General features: G+C 36.1%; 1 protein-coding gene across 5 annotated transcripts in view; it reads left to right on the top strand.

Moving 5' to 3' along the window:
• The window catches only part of DPP10 (dipeptidyl peptidase like 10), a 1,432,672-nt gene that overhangs the window by 1,209,815 nt on the left and 194,996 nt on the right, over window positions 1-27,861 (top strand). Inside the window, exon 7 of one of the 5 annotated variants that reach the window (XM_055262570.2) lies at window positions 20,111-20,132. The exons of the other annotated variants lie outside the window; for them this stretch is intronic. Coding sequence (XP_055118545.1) covers window positions 20,111-20,132 — 22 coding nt within the window. The remainder of the gene's footprint in view (window positions 1-20,110; window positions 20,133-27,861) is intronic. 5 annotated transcript variants of the gene reach the window in all.

The raw sequence follows: 27,861 nt of genomic DNA, 5'->3' as shown, positions 1-27,861 counted from the left end.
TTTGTTAATTTTTTCTTTTGTTGTAATTGTTTTTGCTGCTTTCATCATGAAATTTTTGCCTATGCCTATGTTCTGAATGGCATTGCCTGCATATTGTTTTAAGGTTTTCATAGTTTTGGGCTGTACATTTAAATCTTTAATCTGTCTTGAGTTAATTTTTGTATAAGGTGTAAGGAGAGATTCAGTTTCAATTTTCTGCATATGGCTAGCCAGTTCTCCTGGCACCATTTATTAAATAAGAAATCTTTTCCTCATTGCTTGTTTTTGTCAGGTTTGTTGAAGATCAAATGGTTGTAGATGTGTGGTGTTATTTTTGAGGCCTCTGCTCTGTTCCATTGGTCTATATATCCGTTTTGGTACCAGTACCATGCTGTTTTGGTTACTGTAGCCTTGTAGTACGATTTGAAGTCAGGTAGCATGATGCCTCCAGCTTTGTTCTTCTTGCCCAGGATTGTCTTGGCTATGCGGGCTCTTTTTTGGTTCCATGTGAAGTTTAACGTAGTTTTTTTCCAATTCTGTGAAGAATGCCAATGGTAGTTTAATGGGAGGGAATAACATCGAATGTATAAATTATTTTGGGCTGTATGGCCATTTTCATAATATTGATTATACCTATCATTGAACATGGAATGTTTTTCCATTTGTCTGTGTCCTATCTTATTTCCTTGAGCCGTGGTTTGTAGTTTTCCTTGAAGAGGTCCTTCACTTCCCTTGTTAGCTGTATTCCTAGGTATTTTACTCTTTGTAGCAATTATGAATGGGAGTTCATTTATGATTTTGCTCTCTGCTTGTCTATTATTGGCGTATAGGAAAGCTTATGATTTTTGCTCGTTGATTTTGTATCCTGAGACTTTGCTGAAGTTGCTTATGAGCTTAAGAAGTTTTTAGACTGAGACAATTGGGGTTTTCTAGATATAGGATCATGTCATCTGCAAACAGAGACAGTTTGACTTCGTCTCTTCCTATCCGAATACACTTTATTTTTTCTCTTGCCTGATTGCCCTGGCTAGAACTTCAAACACTATGCTAAATATAGTTGTGAAACAGGACATCCTTGTCTTGTGCTGATTTTCAAAAGGAATGTTTCCAGCTTTTGCCCATTCAATATGATATTGGCTGTCGGTTTGTAATAAATGGCTCTTATTGTTTTGAGGTATGTTCCTTCAATACCTAGTTTACTGAGAATTTTTAACATGAAAGGATGTTGAATTTTATCAAAGGCCTTTTCCGCATCTATTGAGAGTCATGTGGTTTTTATGTTTAGTTCTGTTTATGTGATGAATTACGTTTATTGATTTGCATATGTTGAACTAGCCTTGTATCCCAGGGATGAAGTGACTTGATCTTGGTGGATAAGCTTTTTGATATGTTGCTGGATCCAGTTTGCCAGTATTTTGTTGAGGATTTTCGCATTGATGTTTGTCAGGGATATTGGCCTGAAATTTTCTTTGTGGTATCTGTGCCAGGTTTTGGTATCAGGATGATGCTGGCCACATAAGATGAATTAAGGAGAAGTCCCTCTTTTTCAATTGTTTGCAATAGTTTCAGAAGAAGTGGTACCAGCTCCTCTTTGTACTTCTGGTAGAATTCAGCTGTAAATACATCTGGTCCTGGGTTTTGTTTTGTTTTGTTTTGTTTTGTGGTTGGTAGGCTATTAATTATGTCTCAATTTCAGAACTTGTTATTGGTCTATTCAGGATTGAACTTCTTCCTCGTTCAGTCTTGGGAGGGTGTATGTGTCCAGGAATTTATCCATTTCTTATAGATTTTCTAGTTTATTTGCATAGGGGTATTTATAGCATTCTCTGATGATTGTTTGTATTTCTTTAGGGTCAGTGGTGATATGCCCTTCTATCATTTTTTATTGTGTCTATATGATTCTTTTTTCTTCTTTATTAGTCCAGCTAGTGGTCTATTTTATTAATTTTTTCAAAAAAAAAAACTCCTGGATTCATTGATTTTTTGAAGGGTTTTTGTGTCCCTTTCTCCTTCAGTTCTGCTCTGATCTTGGTTATTTCTTGTCTTCTGCCAGTTTTGGGGTTTGTCTACTCTTGGTTCTCTAATTCTTTTAGTTGTGATTTTAGGGTACTGATTTGAGCTCTTTCTAGCTTTTTGATGTGGGCATTTTAGTGCTATAAATTTTCCTCTTAACACTGCTTTAGCTGCATCCCAGTGATTTTGATATGTTGCCTCTTTGTTCTCATTGGTTTCAAAGAACTTCTTGATTTATGCCTTAATTTCATTATTTACCCAGGAGTCATTCAGGAGCAGGTTGTTCAATTTTCATGTAGTTGTGTGCTTTTGAGTTAGTTTCTTGATCCTGAGTTCTAATTTGATGGCACTGTGGTCTGAGAGACTGGTTGTTATAATTTCAGTTCTTTTGCATTTGCTGAGGATTATTTTACTTCCAATTATGTGATCAATTTTAGAGTAAGTGCCATATAGCACTGAGAAGAATTTATATTCTGTTGTTTTGGGATGGAGAGTTCTGTAGATATCTATCAGGTCCACTTGATGCAGAACTGAGTTCAAATCCCGTATATCCCTGTTAATTTTCAATTGTGATGAACTGTCTTATATTGACAGTGGGGTGTTGAAGTCTCACACTGTTACTATGTGGGAGCCTGTCTCTTTGTAGGTCTCTAAGAACTTGTTTTGTGAATCTGGGTTCTCCTGTATTGGGTACATATATATTTATGATAGCTAGCTCTTCTTGTTGAATTGAACCCTTTAGCATTATGCAATGCCCTTCTTTGTCTTTTTTGATCTGTGGTGGTTTAAAGTCTGTTTTGTCAGAAAACTAGGATTGCAACCCTTGCTATATTCTGCTTTCCATTTGCTTGTTAAATTTTCCCCCATCCCTTTCTTTTCTGTCTTTGCACGTGAGATGGGTTTCTTGAATGCAGCACACTGATGGGTCTTGACTCCATCCAGCTTGCCATTCTCTGTATTTTGATTGGGGCATTTAGCATGTTTACATTTAAGGTTAATATTGTTATGTTTGATTTGTGTGTCCTTGGTCTTTGTACTTCAGTGTGTTTTTGTAGTGGCTGTTAACGATTTTTCCCTTCCATATTTAGTCCTTCCTTCAAGAGCTCTTACAAGGCAGGCCTGATGGTGACGAATTCCCTCAGCATTTACTTTTCTGAAAAAGATATTATTTCTCCTTTGCTTATGAAGCTCAGTTTTGCCAGATATGAAATTCTGGGTTGGAAATTCTTTTCTTTAAGAATGGGAGAAAATTTTTACAATCTACCCATCTGACAAAGGGCTAATACCCAGAATCTACAAAGAACTTAAATAAATTTACAAGAAAAAATCAAACAACCCCATCAAAAAGTGGGCGAAGGATATGAACAGACACTTCTCAAAAGAAGACATTTATGCAGCCAACAGACACATGAAAAAATGCTCATCATCACTAGCCATCAGAGAAATGCAAATCAAAACCGCAATGAGATAACATCTCACACCAGTTAGAATGGCCATCATTAAAAAGTCAGGAAACAACAGGTGCTAGAGAGGATGTGGAGAAATAGGAACACTTTTATACTGTTGGTGGGACTGTAAACTAGTTCAACCATTGTGGAAGACAGTGTGGAAATTCCTCAAGGATCTAGAACTAGAAATACCATTTGACCCAGCCATCCCATTACTGAGTATGTACCCAAAGGATTATAAATCATGCTGCTATAAAGACACATGCACACGTATGTTTATTATGGCACTATTCACAATAGCAAAGACTTGGAACCAACCCAAATGTCCATCAATGATAGACTGGATTAAGAAAATGTGGCACATGTACACCATGGAATACTATGCAGCTATTAAAAAGTATGAGTTCATGTCCTTTTTAGGGACATGGATGAAGCTGGAAACCATCATTCTCAGCAAACTACCGCAAGACAGAAAACCAAACACTGCATGTTTTCACTTACAGGTGGGAATTGAACAATGAGAATACTTGGACACAGGGTGGGGAACATCACACACCGGGGCCTGTCGTGGGGTGGGGGGAAGGGGGAAGGATAGCATTAGGAGATATACCTAATGTAAATGACGAGTTAATGGGTGCAGCACACCAGCATGGCACATGTATACATATGTAACAAAACTGCACGTTATGCACATGTACCCTAGAACTTAAAGTATAAAAAAAAAAGAAAAGGATGTTGAATATTGGCCCTAAATCTCTTCTGGCATATAGGGTTTCTGCTGAGAGGTCCACTGTTAGTCTGACGGGCTTCCCTTTATAGGTGACCTGGCCTTTCTCTCTGGCTGCCTTCGACATTTTTTTCCTTCATTTCAACCTTAGAGAATCTGATGATTATGTGTCTTGGGGTTGATCTTCTCATGGAGCATCTTACTGGGGTTCTCTGGATTTCTTGAATTTGAATGTTCACCTGTCTTGGTAGGTTGAAAAATTTCTCCTGGATGATATCCTGAAGTATGTTTTACAACTTGGTTTCATTCTGCCTGTCTCTTTCAGGTACCCCTATCAGTCATAGGTTCAGTCTTTACATAATCTCATAGTTCTTGGAGGTTTTGTTCATTCCTTTTCATTCTTTTTTTTCCCTAATCTTTTCTTACTGCTTTATTTCAGCAAGATAGTCTTCAAGCTCTGAAATTCTTTCCTCTGCTTGATCTCTTCAGTTACTGATACTTGTATTTGCATTGTGAAGTTATTGTGTTGTGTTTTTCAGTTCCATCTGGTCATTTATGTTCCTCTCTAAACTGGTTATTCTGTTTAACAGCTCCTTCTGAAGCCTACTTCTGTCAATTTATCCATCTTAGCCTCTGCCTAATTCTGTGCTCTTGCTGGATAGATATTGCAGTCATTTGGAGGAGAAGAGGCACTCTGGCTTTTTGAATTTTCAACATCTTTTCATTGATTCTTTCTCATCGTCTTGAGTTTATCTAGCTTTGATCACCGAGGCTGCCGATCTTTGGATGGGTTTTTTTGTGGGGACTTTTTTGTTGATGTTATTGTTATTGTTGATTTCTATTTGTTTATTTTTCTTTTAAGAGTCAGGCTCTTCTTTCATAGGCGTGCTGCAGTTTGCTTGGGGTCCGCTCCAGACTCTATTTACCTGGTTCCTTTCCACACCTGGAATTGTCACCGGTGGAGGCTGCAGAACAGTAAAGATGGCTGCCTTATCTTTCCTCTGGGATCTGTGTACCAGAGGGGCACTGACCTGATGCCAACAGAAATGCACCTGTATAATGTGTCTGGCAACCCTAATTGAGGGTTCTCCTCCAGTCAGGAGGCACAGGATGTGGGACTCACTTAATGAGGCACGTTGGCTGCTCCTTGGTGGAGGAGGTGCACTGTGCTGGGAGGAATCCCACTTGTCTAGACTGCCCAGATTCCCCAAAGGCAGCAGGGCAAAGACTAAGTCTACTGATTTGCGAAGACTGCGGCCACTCCTCCTTCTAGGGGCTCAGTCCCAGGGAGATTAGAGTTCTGTTGCTAAAACCCTGGCTGGAGTTTCTGAAATTCCTGCAGGGAGGCCTTGCCTAGGGAAATGGTGTGGATCAGGATCCAGCCTAAAGAGGCAATCTGGCCACACTCTGCCACAGCCACTGTGCTGCACTATGGGGAATTCCTCCAGGGTCCAAACCGTCCATTTTCCCTGGCATTGCAGGGGAAAGATGCAAAATGGAGCTGCAGTGATGGCGGCCACCCCTCCTCCCGGAGCTCAGTCATTTTAGGCAGCAGGCAGCCACAGTGATGGCTGCCGCCCTTCCCTTTGGAAGCTCAGCCGTCTTAGGCAGCATGCAGCCACAGTGACGATGGCCACCCCTCCCTCTGGGAACTCGGTAGTCTCAGGCAGTCTCCAGTCGAGTAGCCGCTGAGAATCTGCACAACTCTGCGGTTCAGACCCAAGGCTGTGGTGGCGTGGGCTGACGTGGGGGATCTCCTGATCTGTGGGTTGCACAGATCTGTGGAAAAAGTGTGGTTTCCCAGGCAGGGTAGCACCATCACTCACCGCCTCCCTCGGCTGAAGGTGGTAGCTCCCCTTGCCCTGTGTGACTCCTAGGTGGGCTGTGGCACCACTCTGCCTTTCCTTACTCTCCGTAGGTCACACCAACCACCTACTCAGTCTCATTAAGAGGACCTGGATACCTCAGTTCAGTTTGTTTAAATAATTCTTCAAGTTTGCAGGCAACTGAAACTCACCACTTAATGATAAGCAGTAGCCGCACCTGTTCCATTTGATAAGAAAGGTTATTTGGAGAAGATCTTAGCTCTAGAAGCCAAATGGGGAAGGAAGCTTGTGGTTAAGTTATTGGAGGCCCTGTGATTTCACCAGATATCCAGTCAGCACATAATTTTAGACATTAGTTCTTAGGCTTTATATCATATAATAAATATGCCTGGAATGATAGACTAGAAAAAGTCTTGATATTTCTCTCGTAATATTATAATTTATTAATGAAAGGATTATCAATACATTCTAAAATCATTGGGTAAAAAGTGTTTAAGAATAGAATACTCATGTTTTCAAAGCATCATTGCACATATTACTCAAAAGGTGGAACGTGTTCCTTCAAAATGGAAAGATCATATAGTGACAATCTTAACCGAGTGGCTAAGTTTGGCATTACTGGTGGTCTAAAGCCTAACTTTTTGTTTCTTCTGATGAGGTGAAATGGGAGATACACTAAACTTAATACTTTAATATTAAATCAAAATATGTAATAATGAATAATAGGGGAAAACATCAACTATTTTAAATTAGATAAGACTAAAGTAACATAACAGTGAAATGCAATACATGAAGTTGCATGATAGACTGAAAAGATATAAAGAACATTTACATGACTATTGATGAAATGTAATATAGGTTGCATGTTGTATAATTTTATTAAACTTTATTTTTCTCAGGTGTGGTAATGATGTTGTGGTCATATATTCTTGGAAGGCCCATACTTAAATATAATTATGCAATCTCCTTTGGATAATTCAACAAAACAGTTGTGTGTATGTTTATGTTAAAAGAGAGAAGGAGACAGAGAGAGAGAAAAGGAGAGAGACAGAGAGAGTGAGAGAAGGAGAAAAAGTGAGAGAAATGAAGCATATATGGAAAGATGTTGAGAGTTAGTGATTCTAAGTGAGGATTATGCAGGTCTTTATTGTACTGTTCTTTCAACTTTTCTTCAAGTTTGAAGTTTTTAAAAGTAAAAAAAAAATTACCACATAGTTGAAGGTGAAAACATACCAATTATGGTGGATAAATACCATAAACAGGGAGTCAGACTTCTGCTCACATCCCTTATCGTAATAAAATTGCAGAATCTAAGAGAAAGTGGAATCTTAAAAGATTTTAGAAGAAAGGCAGTCTACAGAAGACAAGCAATTTAAACAGGCCTCTCAGCAACAGCCATGAGAAACCTAAATACAATGGAATATAACTTCAGTGAGCTGAGATAGCTTAAAATTCTGTACCTAGCGAATACACTTTTCATGAGGGTAAAATATATTTTTGAACAGATAATCTGGGATAAACCAAAAACAAATACTCAGTAAAATAAATGTTAAAGATATAATGTAAACAGAAAAAAAATCCAGATGTGAAGATAATGATACAAAAAGAAATTATGAGCAATTATATTGGCAAAAATGTGGCTAAATCTAAGCAAATTATGACTATATAAAGCCAAAGTAATTTGAAATTTTGTGAAGAGGAAAAATATCTTTCAGAAAACTGATTTAAAAATTATATACACAATAGGAAGGGGAGTAAAGTAACTGTATACTATGGCTTTTGGGTGGTTTGAAGAGGGGTAAGTTAATTGTTTTTAAATTAGCATAATCACAAAAAATAGAGATGCAAAGTACAAATTTCTAAAAATAGAGGAGAAAATAGAATAAGAAAATAGGAGGCAGAGAATTGAGACTCCAAGAATATGAAAAATCCAATCCAAGTGATAGAGTAACATTGGGCAACAGTGACAGAATAAAGATTAAGGAGTAGGCAAACCAATGCAATATATTGTTAGGAGAGGATTTCCAAGAATACGAAGAAACTTAGCAGCTCTCAGTTATAAATAAAAGTTATTTCATGATAATTAATACTAAAACTCTAATTGAATTTATGAGTGAGCCCCAAATAGAAGATGTTTCATAGGCATAAGACTTGATTAAATTACTCTTTTCTCTAGGAGGGAGGCCCCTGTGACCTGGGGAGGGGGAGCCTACACACAGCTCTGACTGATGGACAAGAATAGTGGCCATCCCAAACTAAACTTGTGCGAAGACCAGTTAAGCCTAGACGTCACCAGTCTGTGACCTCTAGTACCACCCTTGTACATGTATCACATTCTACTGGTATAACTCCAATAAAAGTTCAGAGTGAAAGCACTGTATCATGAAAGTAAGAGGGTAACCTGTAGAAAAAGAGCCAGAGATCTGATTCCATATTAGGCTCCACTCTAGACTATAGCCTCTGAGGATTAGTGAAATCTTTGGAATGCAAAGATCACTTTTGCTCTGAATAAGATTTGTGAAATCTCTAGAGTTATGCACTTTCATATACATCTGTGGTTCTACCTAATTTTAATGTGTACTGCCTTGTGATTCTGTGGGAAGAAAATATCATGGGACTTTGAAATCCGTCAGTTGATTGCGCATTTCTTGTTCAGTTAAAATTTACTTAGAATTCCAAGTGTGCATTTACTAAAACTATGCTTGAAGGGTTGGTAATGGGTGATTTAATTCTCTGGTATTATATGTGATTGCAGTCTGGAAGGCTGAACTCTTTTGGTGATGGCCAACCATGCAGTAAGGAGGTTAACACAATTTGCAATGATAATCTCTCTTTCATCTACACATTTCAATCAACCTTGGCACTATCTCTAAGGCCAGATCCAAATGCCTGTAAGCCAGAAGCCTTCAGGAAAGAGCAGCTGTTTTTGTCCTCTCTCACATCTTGAATTCTAGGTCAAAATGTAAAAGTTTTGTGTCATGTAAAAGTTTTGTGACTAAAATATCTATATTGATTTCTAGGAATAAAATAGAAATGCCAGGTGGATTCTGTGTATTTTCCCTGTAAGTCACTGAAATATCCTGGTAGGCTATCAAGAAACAAAATGGATTTTGTCTCCATTGTATGATTGAGTCCTCCCTTGAAATCCTTGCTATTATCTGGACCAACAAATGTGTAGAGTCCAGACTAAGAGTGGAGTTGATTTAGGGTGTGTATCCATGGGATTTTGGTCAACAAAACAGGACTACTTAATGCCTTGTTGGATAGGGGTTTATTATAGGAATCAGACCTGACACAAACACGGAAGCACTAAGTGAAGAGAAAGTGTTTAAAGGGGACTGGGATGATCAGAGAAAGAACCACTGGCCGTTTTTCCTGAAGCGCTGACTCAGGTAGACAAGAAGCCAAGCATGCTCTGCTGCCAAAGTAGGACTCTGAAGGGGGCACTTCAGCAAGATCTGTAGGAAGATGTTGTCTTTGGTGGCCACTACCACTGTGAGTCCACAGCCAAATGCCCAGTGGTAGGTTTGGGGCCACCATTGGTCAGCAGGGCCAGCTACTGAAAAGGTGGACTAGATTCAGAGAAAAGGAGAATAAGGATACACTGAGACTTGCTGGGTACCCCTCTACGTATCTTAGGCATCTATCTTATGAAAACCTTCTGAAAGTAGTAGCTTTTGTTTCTCTTCTTCCTTCCATATCTCACTGAACGTCTCCCTTCTGGCCAACTCTAATGTGGAAATATCAGGAAAGGGTATTGGGAAATGTAATACTCCATATTTGCCTGACGTAAGCAAGATACTCTAGTTAGAAGCTGGCAATTTCCTTGTAACGTAGGACAATTAGGAAGTAGAAATTAGAGTCTAAAGCAGTCTGCAAACTAGGAAGACAGTGGCAAACAGGAGTAACAGGAAACGAAGTCAGGTGCAGTAGACACACATCTGTCCTGGTGTTATAGGTTGTGCCAGTATATGGGAGGCTGAGGGTCAGAAGGTTTATGCAAAGAGCCAAAGTGAAACAAGATTTACCTCTGAAATGAAAAGAGGTCACAGGTACATGAAACTCACATGCATTACAGGGTTTTCTTTTCTTTGTTATCGAAATATAAAAAGCAGGAGATAAATTTCATCACCTTTTGAGGTGTTTGTTAAAAAAATGTAGATTTCTGAAACCTCCTTGCAAACCTAGGAACCGGAATCTCTAGGGTTTTGATTCAGGAATCTGCATTTTAAATACAATCCTCAGATGGCTCTTCTGTGCAGTCTATTTGGGAAATATATGACTCTCAGAGTGACAGATTCATGCTAACCTCATGTCAGGTACTTACTGATCTGCTTCAGCACTGAGAACAGAGACTGAATTAGAGGAACAGATATATAAGTGATTTTTTTAACTGACTCATACAGTAGATTTTTTTTTTTTTTTTTTTTTTTTTTTTTTTTTAGAGAAGAGAAAATTCAGGCTGGAGATGGCAAATAAATTATTCAGGTCACATACCTAGTAAGTAATTGGGCCCATACTCTAATTTAGATCTACTTGACTCCAAAGTGTACCCTTTGAGTGTTGAATTGAGTAAAAGGCTTCAGGCTTGTAGAATTACTGACTTACTTGCTAAACATTCATTAGTCAGACCCCTCAGGGAAGGAAAAGTAATACTGGTCTCCTATTAAGCTAAATCTTGTGGATTTCTAAGAAAAGTCCTGGAGGCCAACCTTCCCCCAATAAAAGAACTAGTAATGGAGGAAGGCAGGTCCTGAAAAAATCACTCCCAAGAAAAATGAGAACTTCACACTCGCTTTGTTTTCTGCCTCTCTCCTCCTCCCTCTCTGTGGACCCAGCACTTACAACTACTATGACCTCTTCCATCTTTGTGTGTCCTCATCATACCAAGTATTCCCCTTTCTTCTCTGAAAAAAAAAAAAAGAAAGAAAGAAAAAAAACACGACATCTTGGGCTCGTTTATACGGAATTAATTTTACAGTTAGTAAGTAAAACCTAATATTTTTTGTCTACTTTTTTGGGAGCAATATGGTGAACTCATATTGGCAAAGTTATTTAATTGTTTTATGAAGGAATAGATAAGTGTGAGTGAGAAAGTGTGGAATCAGATCGTAGCTGTAAAGATAAGCCGAACTATGGCAACGCAATGTGACCCCTAGTCTTTGCATTCTAATTTAGGTTCTGCTGGGAAGCTTTATGAGATTATTGAATACCTTTCTAGCAATTAGAGCTGGCCCGGATGGTTCGGGTTGCCTTGGGAATTTGGAAATTCTTCTATGTGAAAGATGTTTCTGCAGGAGCTGATCATTATATGCCGATGTTATAAACAATTAATTTATAAAGTACCAAGTTTCAATTTCACAGTTTTTTTTTTCTGTTAGCTATCTATTCACCAGATAACTATCATTCTTTCCATATCTTGTGGAATTCCTGCTAGGACTAACAAGATAGGAACTGGAAAATAGCTTTGAAAATAGAATAATTACTTTGAAAATAGAATAATATGTATTATACGATATACATACAGGAAAGTACTCCTGCAACAGCAACAGTTCTACTGATTCCAATATCCCAAATCCAGCGGCTGCTCTTCACCCTCTCTCCTAGCTCAAGCCATCATTTCTACCAGTGTACTACCATCGTCTCTTCAATGACCTGCCTGTGTTCTATCTGCTTCCACAAGAGTCCATCGTCTACTCGGAGTTGTTCAGATCCTGTCATTTCTTTGCCATAAGAGGAGAATCAGGACAAGTTTTGCCATGGCATCAAGGCCCCGCATGATTTGTCCTCACCTGTTTTTCCAGTGTCATCTCCTCACAGTCTTCCTTTATCTGCATTTCAGCATCACAGACTTGCTTTCTAGTTCCCAAATGTGTCCACCTCATTTCCATCTTTGTCTCTGCTCTTCCCATTCATTTCCAGTACTACCTCTTCAGAGAGACCTTTTTAAACCAGCCTAAATCAATGAACCCCACTCTCTCCCTCTATCCTAGTATCCTGTTTAGTCTTTTTATTACAGTACTTATCACTGTCTGAAGTTATCTACTTACGAGTTTATATGTGTATTATTAGTTTTCTGCTATTATATTGAAGTGTAAGCTCAGTAAGGGTAGCGTCTTTGTCTTATATCCCCAGTTTCTAGAAGAATGCCTGTCAGATACTGGGTTCAATGTGCATGTGGAATAAATGAATGGATAAATGGAAGGGATTCAATTATATGTGATAGTTTGGTAGACAGCCAGATTCAGTGAAATTATGGAATACTGGTGCCTCAAAACAAAACCTTTTCTTATGTCATTTCATATATGATAGTGTTACCAAGTGTCAACCTTTTCAGCCACACAGCCTGAAATAATGAAATGGAACATAGTAGTTGGACTTGGAACCAACTTCTGCCTTAAGCAGAAAGCTCATGCAGAATTTAAATTGATTATTAAGGAGAAAAAATCCTCTTCAACACCCACAGAAAGGGCATTGGTTTTCAAGTCATAGGATTTTCAGTAATTAGATAAGAGAATTATAAATATATTATTTGCATGTTACACATTTCTGTAACTCTAACCATCCAAATATGGTTTCTATATTCAAAATGGGTAGCAATTTAAATATAAATGAGACAATGCCTCATACATACAATATGATATTTAACTTAAAACACTGGGATGGTTAATTCTGTGTGTCAGTTTTGCTAGCTACGGTGCCCAGATACTTGGTCAAACATTTCTCTGGATGTCTCTGTGACAGTGCTTTTTTGGATGAGATTAACATTCAAATCAGTGGACTTTGAATAAAGATTACCCTCCCACAACGTGGGTGGGCTCATCCATTAGTTTAAGGCCTTATCAGAAAAAAAGATTGATCTTCCCCTAAGCAAGAGGGAACTCTGCCAGCCAGCTACCTTTGTACTTGAACTGCAATTCTTTTCTGAGTCTCCAGCCTGCTAATCTGTGCCATTAGATTTTGGACTCTCCAGTCTTTGACAATAGCGTGGCACAGTCCCTAAAATAAATTTCCCAATCTTCCTCTCTCCTTCTCTTCTTATCTCTCTCTTAAATTCCCTCTCTCTTTCAATCTCTCTGTCAATCTCCCTCTCTCCTTTCCCTATCTCTCTCTCAATCTCAATATCTCATACATACATATGCACATATATGTGTGTTTACATATGTGCATATATATATTTATACACACACATCTTGTCCTGTTTCTCTGGAGCATTCTGATACAGACGCATTTCTGATTATAGATTTAACATATACTATATTGTAGTTCAAATATATAGATATATAGAGAGATTTAAATATATACTATATTATAGTCCAAATATTGAAAAAATTTGCATAACCTGTCCAAATATTTATTTGGTTATTAATTCAATTAAATAGATTGACCTCCTCTATCATTTCTGATAGATTACTTCTAAGAATCAAAAGATGGCAAGTAATATCTCATGCATTATGAAGTCATTTAAATTATTTAACATGCATTAAAAGAGAAATTCAATGTAGCTCATTTTTTCAGGTTTACTAATTAAAGTCAGTCTTGACTCTAGAAATAAAAAAAAATGAGTAAGCAGAGCAACTGTGACAGCATTAGTATTCAGTGAAATTGATGACCTTAGTGGGTTAGTTTTACATAAACTGTTACGGTACATACAACTTGTCACTGTAGTTCAAAGTTATGTTCAACACAATTTTTCTTCTTAATTGCTCAAGACACTCCACTGTGACATTGGCTACTTTGGCTGCAATAGAGAGATTAAAGAATCAAGTCATTGTATTTTACATTTAACAGGATTGCTAATAAAGAATAGTAGTAGCATGAAAAAATTGTAGAGAGGCAGTAAAACTGAGAGCTCAAGGGTCTACCTGTATAGACTGCGAAATCCATATACTGCACAAAGATTAGAAATGGTGATTAAAGAGGAACCCAGGATATAATGGATTAAAAGAAAAGGTAAGGTGTCTAACAGAACACTGGATGATTCTGGGCGGATGGGGTACATATGACATTATAAAAACAGAGTTATATTTCAAGGCCCTTTTTAAATTACAAGAATTACTTGTACGTTTACTGGCATTAGTTTTTGCTTGCAAATGTTGCTAGATTCATCATACTTTCAGAAAGCTGATTACAAGGTTTTGGTCTGTTCCCATGAAATTCCATCCCCAGCTTTTGTGAAAGTAGCCCTTCATTTAGCAAAAACTCATGAGTTTCTTCTATGTACCAGATGCTGATGAGCTTAGTCAGTTATTTTTTATGCTGTCACTGTTTAGGGCAAATCAAACCATTGTCTAAACAGTTCAGTTTGGAATATTGTGAAAAAAATAAAGTAGAGATCCACTTAAAAATGTTTAATGTGGTTCTTGTCTTTATCTTTGTTGGTATTTTCCTGTCATTGCCATAATCATTGGCACCATTAGCACCTGACTGGCCAATCAGGTCAGTTGACTTTGTTCATCTGAGCCACTTAACATTTCTAAATCCAGTCTCATCCTGCACATCAACTGTGGTTCCCCATCTTGTAAATTAAAAAAACTTAACCATATCTAACCCACAGGAAAATAATAGTTTCTTTTTTTAATATATATATATTTATTATACTTTAAGTTCTAGGGTACATGTGCACAACATGCAGGTTTGTTACATATGTATACATGTGCCATGTTGTTGTGCTGTACCCATTAACTCATCATTTACATTAGGTATATCTCCTAATGCTATCCTTCTCCCCTCCCCCCACCCCACAACAGGCCCCAGAGTGTGATGTTCCCCTTCTTGTGTCCAAGTGATCTCATTGTTCAATTCCCACCTATGAGTGAGAACATGCAGTGTTTGGTTTTTTGTCCTTGGGATAGTTTGCTGAGAATGATGGTAATAATAGTTTCTTAGTTTAGTTATTCACTGAAGGACTGGATGCAGTGGCTCACACCTATAAACCCAACACTTTGGAAGGCCAAGATGGGAGGATTACTTGAGGCTAGGAGTTGCAGACCAGCCTGGGCAACGTAGAGACACTCCGTCTCTGTAAGGTATTTGAAAAAAAAAAAAAAATAGCTGGGCTTGGTGGCGTGCACCACCTGTAGTCGTAGCTACTTGGGAGGCTGAGGCAGGAGGATCCCTTGAGCCCAGGAGTTTGGGGCTGCAGTGAGCTATGACTGAGCCACTGCACTCCAGCCAAGTTGACAGAGTGAGACCTTGTCTCTAAAAATAAAAATTTAAAAAGTTATTAATTGAATAGGAGTTTGGTATGGGTGGAGTTTAACAGTCATTACCACTAATCTACATATTTTAATGTGGTTTATATAAACTATACCACCAAAGATATAGTTATTTATATTGAAATATCAACATGTCTAACAACATAATTGGATTCTATGTTTATTTGCAATATGAGTAAGTCAGAGGAAAACCGATAGAGTAGCAAAGTCAGATTTCAAAGGTGAACTGTACAGGAACTTGCCCTTTGGTCTTACAGTGCTGTCTCCTATTATTTTAAGCATTCACCTTAATGATACTGTGAAAAGTATTCTCAAATGGGATCAGATAGGAAGCCAAGACACAGACTGTTTCAGCTTAAAGGGCCCTGAGAATTGAGATTGTTTTGAATTCCTAAACACTTTCCTTATATTATAGGCCAAGTCCAAGTTCCAAATGTGCTTTACTCTGTTCCACTGAGTTTTAAAACTTTGTGTCAGTTACCAACATTGAACATGGAGATTTTTGATACAGAGATAGTAATTTTCAATTTATTTAGAAGATTAGAAAATGTGGTACACGTCCCTCCATGACTATGATAAGCTGGGGCTGAGAAGCTACACCCTCTTTCAGATGAGTCCTGTGATATTCAGGGCTTCCCAATCCCCACCAGCCACTTTATTTTTTACATCACCCACCTGGACACTGTATCAAATGACTTTTCAGTCCTTTAGTCTGAATCCTTCATTTTTCCCATGTAATAATTTGCATTATGAATAGAAATAGTAATTTGCCTGAAATTGAGGAAAATGAAACTCCCCCTTACTAAGCCATCATGTTATATCCCCTTCTTCCTTATTATAAAAAAAATTATGCTGTTCAAGGTGGATGCACGTTTAAGTCAAAATATAGAAAATAAACAAAACCATTAAGTTCTTAGGCACCTTTGCAAAAATGACTCATTATATAACATACTATGTTCCAATATTAAAAAGCAGAAATCAGTTGGGGATTTCTGGGAAATGTTTTCTCTACTTCCTCTTTTTATTCCAACTCTATTTCCTTCTTTGTCTTCCTATATAAAACATTAAGATGAAGCTGAAGAATTTATATTATGATGATGAGGTAACAATTATTGGGACAAAGCACAACATAAATATCATAGGAAAGATAGAAGAGTCTAAATATGATAAGGCATTATGTTTTGTTTTTTGTTAAATATGATCCGGACTGATATAATCCTGACTGATATATATATTTCACTTCCCGTCACACACACACACACACATACGCACATGCACATACACACGCACACACATGCACGTGCATACACATGCACGTGAACACACACACACACTTCTTTGCCCTCTTTGCCTCCTCCTATTTATTATTTTATTCAACAGAGAGTGACTATTGCTTACTCTATGTCACCATATCACAACACTGGCCCTGCTTCTACCTGGCAGTGATGGAGATCAGGCTGTCACATGTTGCTTCTGAACTTAGTAGGCTCATAGAAACTAAAAATAGCGTGTCCTACTTAGAGCTTTAAAGATCATTACAGTGGGGCTATTAGCACTGTGAATGGGAACACAGCCTGACTCTGGGTAAAAATAAAAGAAATTGAAGACATTATATATGGGAGATTCTACAATTACTTTAACAAAATTAAGAGAGAAGGCAACAAAGATCTAATACTGTAAGTCCCACCTGCATTATTTGTGCTGAAACACCATGTCCTGCACATTGGCTGTGACATGTAATACCACTAAAAGATAGGGTAAGTGTTTATGAGTTTAGTAAACATTTAGGTATTTCCTTAATCCACCTGGGCTAATGGGCAAGGGATTCTTATGTAGGTGGCTGTACTGAAAGATTTTGACACCATTTAAAAACATTCTTAGGTCTTTTGAATGAATTTTGTTTTCAGATTATTTAGTTTGGGGAGATTAAACAAACTATTCTCATACAAATTCTAAAAAAGTTGACAAACCTGAGCCTCAATTTCCTTCCCTTTAGATTGATGATTTTGATGATTCTAAATTGTACCACTATTAAGTTCCTTCTAAATCTACAATGTTTAGAAGTCTGTAATGTCACCTTCTAATGCAGTTTATTTTTTTCTTCTTTGCCCTTGTGTGCACACTGCTAGCTCTTCTATTAATCTCAACAGATGAGGGAGATAATTTTCTTGGAGGTCACCAAAACTGTAGGCTATAAATAGGAAGATAGTCATTCTATAGTAACCATAAAAACAGTTCTCATCACATTGGGATGAAACAAAAGTCATGTCACCTCACTTTGGAGACAAGAGATTTATCTGGTTATTTGTAATTCCTGTGGGCTCCAGATGCGTTGACAGAAAGAAGGAAAATGGAGACGTGGAAGGTTAAAGACACATCAGGGCCTATCCTTTCCTTAGTGTGATATAGTCAAAGGAAGAAGACTGGCTCTCTTTAGGTTTAACTGCTTTAACAAGTGCCGCTCTATACATTACCCAGAGAAATGCCTTCTGAATTCTAGAATTTCAGGCATTGCAGTAGGCAGTTGAAGATGTGGCAGCAGCACACAGGAAGCTTTTTAAACCTCTCCATGCAGCTCTACGATGATTATACTCATTCATTAGCCTTTTTCAACAAACAATGATTTAGCAGCTGGTATGTACTAAACACTCTGCTAGGCCTTCAAATATGGCATTGCATAAGGCAAGATCTTTGCTATGAAAAGTGCAAATATTTAAACAATAACAAGATAGATGTTGTATTAGAAATAGTACATGGTAAAAAAAAATTAACAAACAAAGGACTGTGATAACATGACTGAGGGTACATCTTAGTCGGTTTGTACTACTACAGCAAAATACCTGACACTGGGTAATTTATATAAAACAGAAATTAATTTTTCACAGTTCTAGAGGCTGGGAAGTCCAAGATCAAGGCACTGTCATGTGATCTGATGAGGGCGTTTTTTGCTGAGTCCTCACATGGTAGGAAGCAAAAGGGCAACTAGAGCAAGCCTCTCTAACACTACATGAAGCCCCTTTTAAAAGGGCCTTAATTCCATTAATGAGGCAACAGTTCTCATTGCTTAAGCACTTGTTAAAGGTGCCACTTCTTAATGCTATCACCTTGAAAACACATGAATTTTGGAAGTAATTAAATTCCATCATGAATTTTGGAGGGAGCAAACACATTCAAACCATAGAAGGATGTGACTAATGCAGTAAAGATTCGTAACACTTTTATTCTTTGCAAAGAAGGAAGAACTTATTTTATGTTGTTACTTTAGTTTGCATGTCTGAGAGAGGGCACGTGATCGCTCACATCTAGCTTACTAAGATTTGTTCACTTTAGGTACCAGAAGAATTCTGCACCAGAGCAAAAAAAAAAAAAAAAAAAAAAATAGTGAGAACCTAACAATTCCTTCATTTAGAATTAATCCTCTATATGGGAAATATATATTTTTAAAAACTGAACTCATAGAAGCAGAGTAGAATCGTAGTTACCAGGGTCTGTTAAGGGTCAGGGTGGAGGCATAGGTGCGATGTTGGTCAAAGGATACAACTTTATACTTAAATAGGAGGATTAAGTTCAAGAGCTCTATTGTACAACATGGTGACAATAGTTCATATCAATGTATGATGTTCCCGAAAATCCCTAAGAGAGCAGATTTTAAGTGTTCTCAACACAAAAATATATGTGATACAATGCATATATTAATTAGCTCAATTTGGCCCTTCTGAAATGCATACATATTTCAAATAATCATCTCTTACCTAGGTGATGGGTTCTTAGGTGCAGCAAACCACCATGGCACACGTTTACCTACGTAACAAACCTGCAAATCCTGCACATGTACCCTGGAACTTAAAAAAAATAAACATTAAAAAGTACACAATTTTTGTCAATTGAAAAAATTTAATAAAACTTAGCCTAGGGTATTCTAAGTAATTTACATAGATTATCCCAAGGGAGGAAGGATGGGTAGTGTGAACCTCTTAAAGCAAAGGTGGAGTGAAGCGAGAGTTCAGATTAGTGGCGTGGAGAATCCAACCCAGTTGGAAAGCAAAGCAGTAATAGGAGTCATATGGAGGATCCTCAACATTCACCTTTGTTCCCTTAACACCTAGCAGGGGTAGAAGGTGCCAAGACTTAGTAGATTAATGGAGTAGGGACACCAACCCAGTTGGAAAGCAAAGCAGTAATAAAGACCAGGTGGCAGGACTGGCACAGGTAAGTACTGGAAACAAACTGAGTGAGTCCACATTACTTTCATTATCCTCTTTAAAATGGTGTTTTTCCAGCATTTCTGGGAAGAAAAAAACAAAACCAGAGAAAATTCATGGTTCTAGGGAAAAGGAGAGGAAATAGATAGTGCAATAGCAAGAATGAGAGTATTAATGACAGGAAGTAATGTAATCCTAAAGGGATTAGTGAATTAATGCTTATAAATGGCTCAAGTGCCTGGGCCAAATGTTTGATGTGGGAGGAGCTACTCTTCTGTTACTTTCTCTGAGCTCATTAACAACCAAATGGATTATAATGGGCTTCGATAGGATTAAGTGACAATCAACAATCAAAGCAAGACAAGAGTTTATTATGAAGAATATTGTGTTCAAAGGTTAACATTAAATTCATGAAATATATTGTAGAAACTACAGATTACATTTTGCTATGATTTTCTTTTTATATGTCAGTCTTCATTCCTCCTCCAGAATGCTCTTTATATGATGATTTGTACATGACTATTTTTAGGAACCCATTGATCAATGTCCTAGTAACATTTCATTCTTTAATATCATCTTTTACAATAAGACTAAGTTGCTTTCAGATGAATTTAAAAATAATCTTTGGGGTTAATGTTCTGTTTTCAAATTATGAAAAAGGAAGGAATTCAATCAAATATTGCATTCTATCACCAAGTGGATTTTAAGTACCATATGCTGTGTTTTATGCCCTATATTATGTAGTCAGAATGAAAATGTAGTCCATGTTTTCAGAGTATATACTCCCTTCGTCTTTCACATTATCTCAAATAGTGAGAAAATAAATATACATCCATTCTTCCTCCTACTTTCTTTCCTTATATTTATCTCCCAACTAGCCACCAGACATTCTCTCTACCTTTAATACCTACAAAGAGGGCTGGCTGCTCTTCAGATCATCTGGCAAGTACCATGTTTTCTCCAGTATGGAAAAACTAAGACATATGTGTTTTGTTTACAGTGTGTCAAATGTGCCAATTCAATGAGGTTTTGGATTTGTTGGCAAAAAAAAAAAAAAAAAAAAAAGAGAGAGACTGAAAAATAGGGAACAGCATTTTTTCCTGCAGCCAGTGGTAATTTGTTGGCACAAGGAATTTCTGTATTATAAATGACACTGAATTCTCTCTTTGATGGCCTCACTTTAAGAACAGATTTTGAATAAACAGATCTTAGGCACACAGAATTTCAATCATCGAGGTGTATCTGCAGAAGTAATTAGATACTTGCAAGTGACTTTTAATCACTTCAACTTGAATCCACGTGTTGCAAAAAGATATACTAGCTAATGTGATTATTCCAGAAACATCTAAAGGTTTTCACTAAGTAACTTTTTTTTTGACATGACAACTTCTTATCTTCTTGATCTTGAAACACTGGCATCCAGATAAAGGCACATGCTGGCATGGGGAAAGAGAGGGGGAATAATCCACTTGATAACTGGTAAAGATAATCGTATTTTTATAATTTTTGATAAATAAACTTACAAGCCTTATTATGACTCTAGTTTCTTCTCCCTTTAATCAGTTACATATATTACTGCCAGAGTAATTGTTCTATTTCATATATTTTGTCATATAATCCACCTGCTAAGAAAGAGTGTTATTGTTTACAGATTATTTCTCTTCTTAGGATGACACACAGGTCCTTTCACATATGGTCTCTACTTGGTCTCCCAGACTCATCTAGCCTCCATGAGTATTTCCTAGTGTAGCCATATTCAACACACTCCCTGCTCCCTGAGGTGCCCATGCATTTTTTCCCATGGTCTTTGTCTTCCAGTAGCATTGAAGGGGAAAGAGGAGGTGAGGGAGCGGAAAAGGAGTGGGGAGGGATGAAAAGAAGAGGCACAGAGAAGAAATGACAGGAAAGAAATGTCCAATGAAAGGAAGAGAAAGAAAGAAAGAAAGAGTGAGAAACAGAATTTCTCCACATTTCTCAAGACTCACTTCAAGTGATCTCTCTTCTTCAAGTCTTCCCTAAATTCCCTGACAGAGAGCCCCATGCCACCATACCTTATGCTGTGTCACCCTCTAGCAAATTTACATGGTATAACAAAGCATGCTTATCTTTTTCTCCGTTATAGATGATCAGAAACTTGAGAGAAGGGTCTGAGTCTTGCTATCTCTATGTCTCCCACCACCTAGTAGTAACTAGTCCAAAACTATTTTTTTGAAAGAAGGAATGAATGAAACCTGCAAATTAATTAAAAGCGAGAGAACAGACACACAAAATAAAATAGATTTGTTCAACTCTGTTTGTATAATACGAATAGACTTCTAAATTAGTTTTTCTAGTTGGTAAATTGGAGGAAAATTAATGAACCTGAAAATGAAAAGTAGGTGTCACGTTATAAGCTTTCTGAGAAAATAACTTGAACCTTTTATCCTTGTGTTATCCTCCTTTCCCGGCACTGAATTATCTTCTAAAATGGTTTGCCCAAGTAGAAAGTTAATTAATTTTTATTAAGCAATTAGAAGAAGGAAAGCAATTTTCATTTTCAAGTAAAAGAATTGGAAAGAGAGGAGATGACTAATCATTAGGAATGGCTAGACGCTGAATGGTTTCCCACATATACCAAGATAAAAAGAATGAGCAGGAGGAGGATGATCCATGGAGTAATACAATACTGTCAGTCAGGGTACAGACAGGAATGTCTGCCCTGTCAGCTTTGATCATACCATATGGGGACTGGAAAAGAAAAAGATGGTGCTTTTTTACATATATTCTCTCGCTTCCATTTATACTGAAATGTTATTATAAAGAGAATAAGCAGATAGTTTCCATGGTTGGACAGCCTTTGTAAGTTTTGCAGATTTTTATTCTTTTTACCAACAGTGACAAGCTTAATTCTTCAAGTTGCCACACTCAACTGAATTGAAATTTAGTGTTCTGTTAACTATAAAATATAATGATTCATTTTGCAAAGTTTCTCTGAAACGCATCGGTTCAATGACATCTGTAGGTTAAAAGAATGCCTTATGATTCAGATATATGAGAATTCAAATTCAGACTCTATAATTGACCTTATCTGTGATGTTGGACAAATTAAATTTTATCTTTAAAGACTGTTTTTCTCAGATATAATATAGAGGTGATTAACAAAAATTTAAAAATAGCTGGAATAATTGGATACATGATATATGCCAGACATTGTTTCAAGTAATTTATAGAAATCAATTCATTTAATTATACCAATAAGTTTTTGGTTTACGTACAATGATTGCACCCATTTTACAGATGAGAGAAGTGAGAACTAGGAAATTATGAATTATTTGGTAAATGAAGTGTATAGCACAGTGTCTTGTGTATAGTAGGCAGTCACTAGCTGGAAACAGATACTGCTTATTTCTTCATGTATTATTCTGGATTCTCCAGAGAAACAAAACCAATAGGATATATATGTGTGTGTGTGTGTGTGTGTGTGTGTGTATTCCTTTAATATATATATTCTCTAATTCCTTTATATATTATATATATAAAATGTAGATAGATATAGGAATTAGCATATGAAGTTATACAGGCAGAGAAATTTCAGGATCCATAGATGGCAAGCTGGAGACTCAGGAGAGCCGATGGTATAGTTCCAGTGTGAGTCTAAAGTCCTGAGAACCAGGAAAGACAGTGATTTAAGTTGATAGACTGAGTGCAAGTATGACAGCAGGAGAAGACTAATGTACCATTTTGAGAACAGTTAGGCAGAGAGAGCGAATCCTCTCTTATTCTGCATTTCATTTGATTGAAGCCTCCGTGGATTGGATGAGGCCCACTCACACTGGGGAGGGCTGTCTGCATTACTCAGTCTGTTGATTCAAATGCTAGTCTCATTCAGATACACCCTGAAATATGCACTCAGACATAATGTTTAACCACGTGACTGGACACCACCCTGTGGCCCAGTCAAGCTGACATGTAAAACTAACCATCACAATTCATTATGGCAATTTCAAAGAAGGAAAACATTGGCGAAATTGTTTACAAATGAATTCTCAAAATAAGTGTTCTAATTATATTTTACAGAGACACGGGGAAAGCACAAATGATGATGGAGTCTGGTTTATACTTCACACACAGAAAACATTCATTCAATGAATAATTGAGATCATCAGTTAATTACAGGTGGATATACAAAATTTAAAATATTGTGACAGGTAATTGTAAAGACAAAGTATGAGAGGTGGTAAAATGAGAAGACAATTTAGGAAAAATAAAGCAGGTGATATGAGGGCAAAGAATGTAAAATCAGACAAATAGACAAAACATAAATTAAAATTTGTTTAATACAAGTTAAAGAAGAATAAAAAAATTCTTAGAGAAATACATGATGACTGCACAGAAGAAATATCTAACTCTAACATTTTATATTTTACCCAATTTCAATCCATTCTCAGTAGTACCAGTAGTTCACTTTTAAAACAACAAATCTGCCATCTACATTAAAAATGTCTTAGAGAATCTCCGTTGTCTAAATGAAATCCTAATTCCTTTGTACTTTATTAAACGCTCCTAAAAGTTTTTCTTACTCTTCATTTGCAGCCTCATTTCTGGCCACAGTTTTCCCAATATATACTAAATTCTATCCACAATTAACTTCTCATAATTTTCCAGAAACACAATGTGTATGTTCTTTACTTATATTTCTTGTCTTTTCTAAATGATTCCATTCCCCTTTTTCCAGCTAGTGGGTCCTATTCCCTAGAAGGCAAGTTGATGATGATGTGACAATAAAAGGAATGATAATGTCATGGGAAAGAAGTGGAGAATGTTGGGGATTATAGCTCTCTTTTATTAGTTATTTTGGCCAATCCCTGTAGAGGATATCTTAACTGATTATTTTATTTAATTCTTACAGCAAACCTACTTTTTGTTATCCATGTTTTATTGTTGTGAATGTTATAGCTTAAAGAGATTAAATGATTTATCCAAGGTCAGCCTGTTAATAAGACTATTTTACTCAGTTCAAATACCAAATTGACTTTCCTAAGAACTCTTTTATTAAGAATAAAAATTTTAAAATTCATAAAGCCCTACAATGTTCTTTTTATATTGTATCTAATTATATCAGAAATATTTACACATCAGTCTACTGAATTTGATTTTGGTTTCCTTGAATCTAGGAATGAGTTTCATCCACCCTGCTTCCCCCATCCCCTGCAGTGTTAGGTTGATCACAAGCAGTTTATAATCTTTTATTTAACATAAACAAATATAAAAAATAAATTCTAAGTATACACAAGTGAAGGCAACATAATAGTACAAACAAGAAATCAAAGCAAATTGCCTTTGTCATTTTAAAAATTTGGAGGAATTAAACCTTATTAAAATTCCATTAATAACATTTCCTATTAATAATTCCCTTATTAAAATACTGGAATGTCAGTAGATATAGGTATTGAATAAAACTAAGCACAAAATTTAATGATTTTTCCTAATTACTATTCAGGGAATATCTTTGAAAAGAGAAGTGCAAAATATACAAAAACAGAAAGATCAAGAAGCATGCCGAATTGGCAGTATGACTGCCAAAGCAAACAGAACAGTATATAAATTATTATTTAGGGTTTGGGGTGGCTCTTTTGTCAGTCACAAAAAGTGTGGACATTAAATAATATGCTTTAAGAAATCTTGTGATAAGAGAACACAGCTTGCTTCTTCCTACATCTATTTTTAAATGAATTTCTTATATTATTGCTCATGAACAGGCCCAATAGTGGTCTTTATTGTTTATAAACCAGTCAATATCTCTCAGTCTCAATGTGTAACCTCTCTGTCACCATTAAGATAACAGAGGGCAAAGGAGGTGCAATAAATTTTAGCATGTACCAGATGAAGTAGCTGATAGGCTCATTAGAGTAACTATCAGGGATAGAGAAAGCTGTCTCCCGATATCAGTTCCCACAGCATTGACCTTTAGGTTGGAGTTCTTCATAAAATTCAGCCTGATTTTTCTAATTTCCAAAATTCTACAGTTATTTTCTATTTTCTCTTGTCTCTTTTTGGATGTTTTAAAAAATTATTCCTCTAAGTGGATACTTGGAAAAAAATTAATGTTTCTTTGCAACTTTACCCTTTGATTGTTATATATGCATTCAACTGGAGATAAAGTTGGGTTGAAATCTGGAATTCAAGATTATTTTATACCAAAGTATATCTTGTTTTCAGGTAATTTTTATAATGTCCCAAATACATAACTTTTTAGGCTTTATTTAATTATAGATATTTGGCCAAATAAGCACAATTGAAAGTTTCAATTAAGAGTCTAGGACACAAAGTTTGGGAAAAAAATCATAGTATACTAATAATATTATTCCTCGGATGCTGTATGTCTAAAAGCACTCATGAATACCTAGTGCACATGTGTCAAAATAAAACTTTTTTTTAGAGTATAACAAGTTCTTTAGAAAACTTTTCGCATCAAATGGTGTAAAAATGAAATCATTTTATATAAATTTAGAATCTGTAAAAGGTACAAATTATGCTTTGCTCGTCAATTATGTTTATTTACATCTAATCAACTCCATCTTCTGTTTCCTACTCAATGTTAGCTCTATTATTTGATTGGTTTGGAGACATAGGGGCGTGTTATCAAATTATACGCACCCTTGTCCTTTTCCTCCTTTCATAAGTTTCCTTCAAATTTATAATTCTTATTACTTATTTAAAAGAATAATGATGGAGAATTAATAAATATAATAAATATAAAAAGATATTAATCCTATAATCACTCAACACATTCCTACTGAATTGATTTTAATTTTTGAAGAATTATCATATTATATTGAATAAAGAATTAGCTCTTAAATAATACAAATAATTTCTTAGGGGAAGGCTGAGGAGGAAGACTGAATGAGAAGGAGCTTTGGCAATTGGGTGTTAAATACCATGGGAAATAGTCAAACTCATAGTAGATAAGAATAGAATGAATGATGGTTGCCAGGGACTGTGTGAGGAGAAAATGGAAAATTATTTTTCAATGGGTATAAAGTTTCTATTATGCATAATAAATAAGTTATAAATATCTGATATGTAACATAGTATCTATGTTAATAAGAAAGTATTGTGCACTTTAAAGTATGAGAAGAGAATACATCTCATGTTATGTTCTTAACCAAACACAAACACAAACACACACACACACACACACATATTTATTACCTTGAATTTGGTGATGATATAATGGGTATATGCATAGTTTTAAACTAATCAAATTGTATATATTTAATATGTGCAGTTCATGTGTATCAATTATATATCAATAAAGCTGAAGAATACAATAGAAAATTCAGACTAAGACAGATGGATTGTAAAATACTGTTCATACATTGTGTTAGTTTTTCTTAGGCTCAAATTGGTGCTAATTTTTTTTTATTCTGAGAGATAAAAAGCTGGAGGTTTCAGAATATCACTAATGTTTTATATGTAGTTCTGAAGATTTGTACAAACCTCTCTTCCCCCCTTTTTAACTTTATATAAAAAAGGAGAAAGATCAATCTGTCGGTATGAGAAAGGAAAATTGTAAGTTCTATCTGGGGATTTACTCGTGATTAAGTTTGTATTTCAATATTGCAAAAAACTCTTGGCTATGATTAGAGATATTCATATTAAAAATTCAGATAATGTAGACTGTTATGAAGAAGAAGTTTCAAATTAGCTGAAATAAGTTTCAAAGTCAGTTAATTTGTTACCAGCAGTAGAAAGTCACCATTATATTTGGCATATATTCCTGAAGAGCATACATAAGATAGATATAAACACAACTACAATATTGGAAGGCTTGTGCTTATTTATTTTATAGAAATAATCATTCTATATAAAATTTGAAAAGTGCTTCTTTCTTACAGTTTATCATGACCATTTTTCTATTATAATCATGTCTACCATGATTTATTATAGTTTATACATTTTCGCATCCTAAGAAATGCATAGTTTTTGCTTCCATTGGCATTAAATAATAATTATGTATACGGCATAAATTTAACATAAACCCTTTTTATTTGCTTATTTTAAAAAATTTGAATGTTTGTACAAACCTAAAAGTAGACAAAGTGAGAAGAATAGCAGCCGTAAATTTTCTCAGAAAATTACATGAGAACCTAATTAACAGGTGGTGATAATAATGGTGAAACAAACTTCCCAAGACTTTAAAATCAGTCATTTAAAACTTACACTGTCAAACATCAAGTTCAATATTCATTTTAGTATGTGACTCTGCAATCGACAAAAGTACATTTCTTTTAATTTATGAAACACAGAAAATATGGTTGTTTCTATTTCTTCTCTTAAGACCTTATTTAATCTGTATCTTTGCTTTTGTTGATTTCTTCCTTTTAAAATCTTCATTACTCTTGTCTTTTCTCCCAGCTAGTCCACTTGCCTTGCTTTATCCTGTTATGTTCTTCTTCTAGTGCTCAA

Source organism: Symphalangus syndactylus, chromosome 22 (assembly GCF_028878055.3).
Source record: "Symphalangus syndactylus isolate Jambi chromosome 22, NHGRI_mSymSyn1-v2.1_pri, whole genome shotgun sequence".
NCBI lineage: Eukaryota > Metazoa > Chordata > Mammalia > Primates > Hylobatidae > Symphalangus > Symphalangus syndactylus.
The sequence above is the reverse complement of the archived record's forward strand: the minus strand, read 5'-3'. Positions and strand labels throughout refer to the sequence as shown.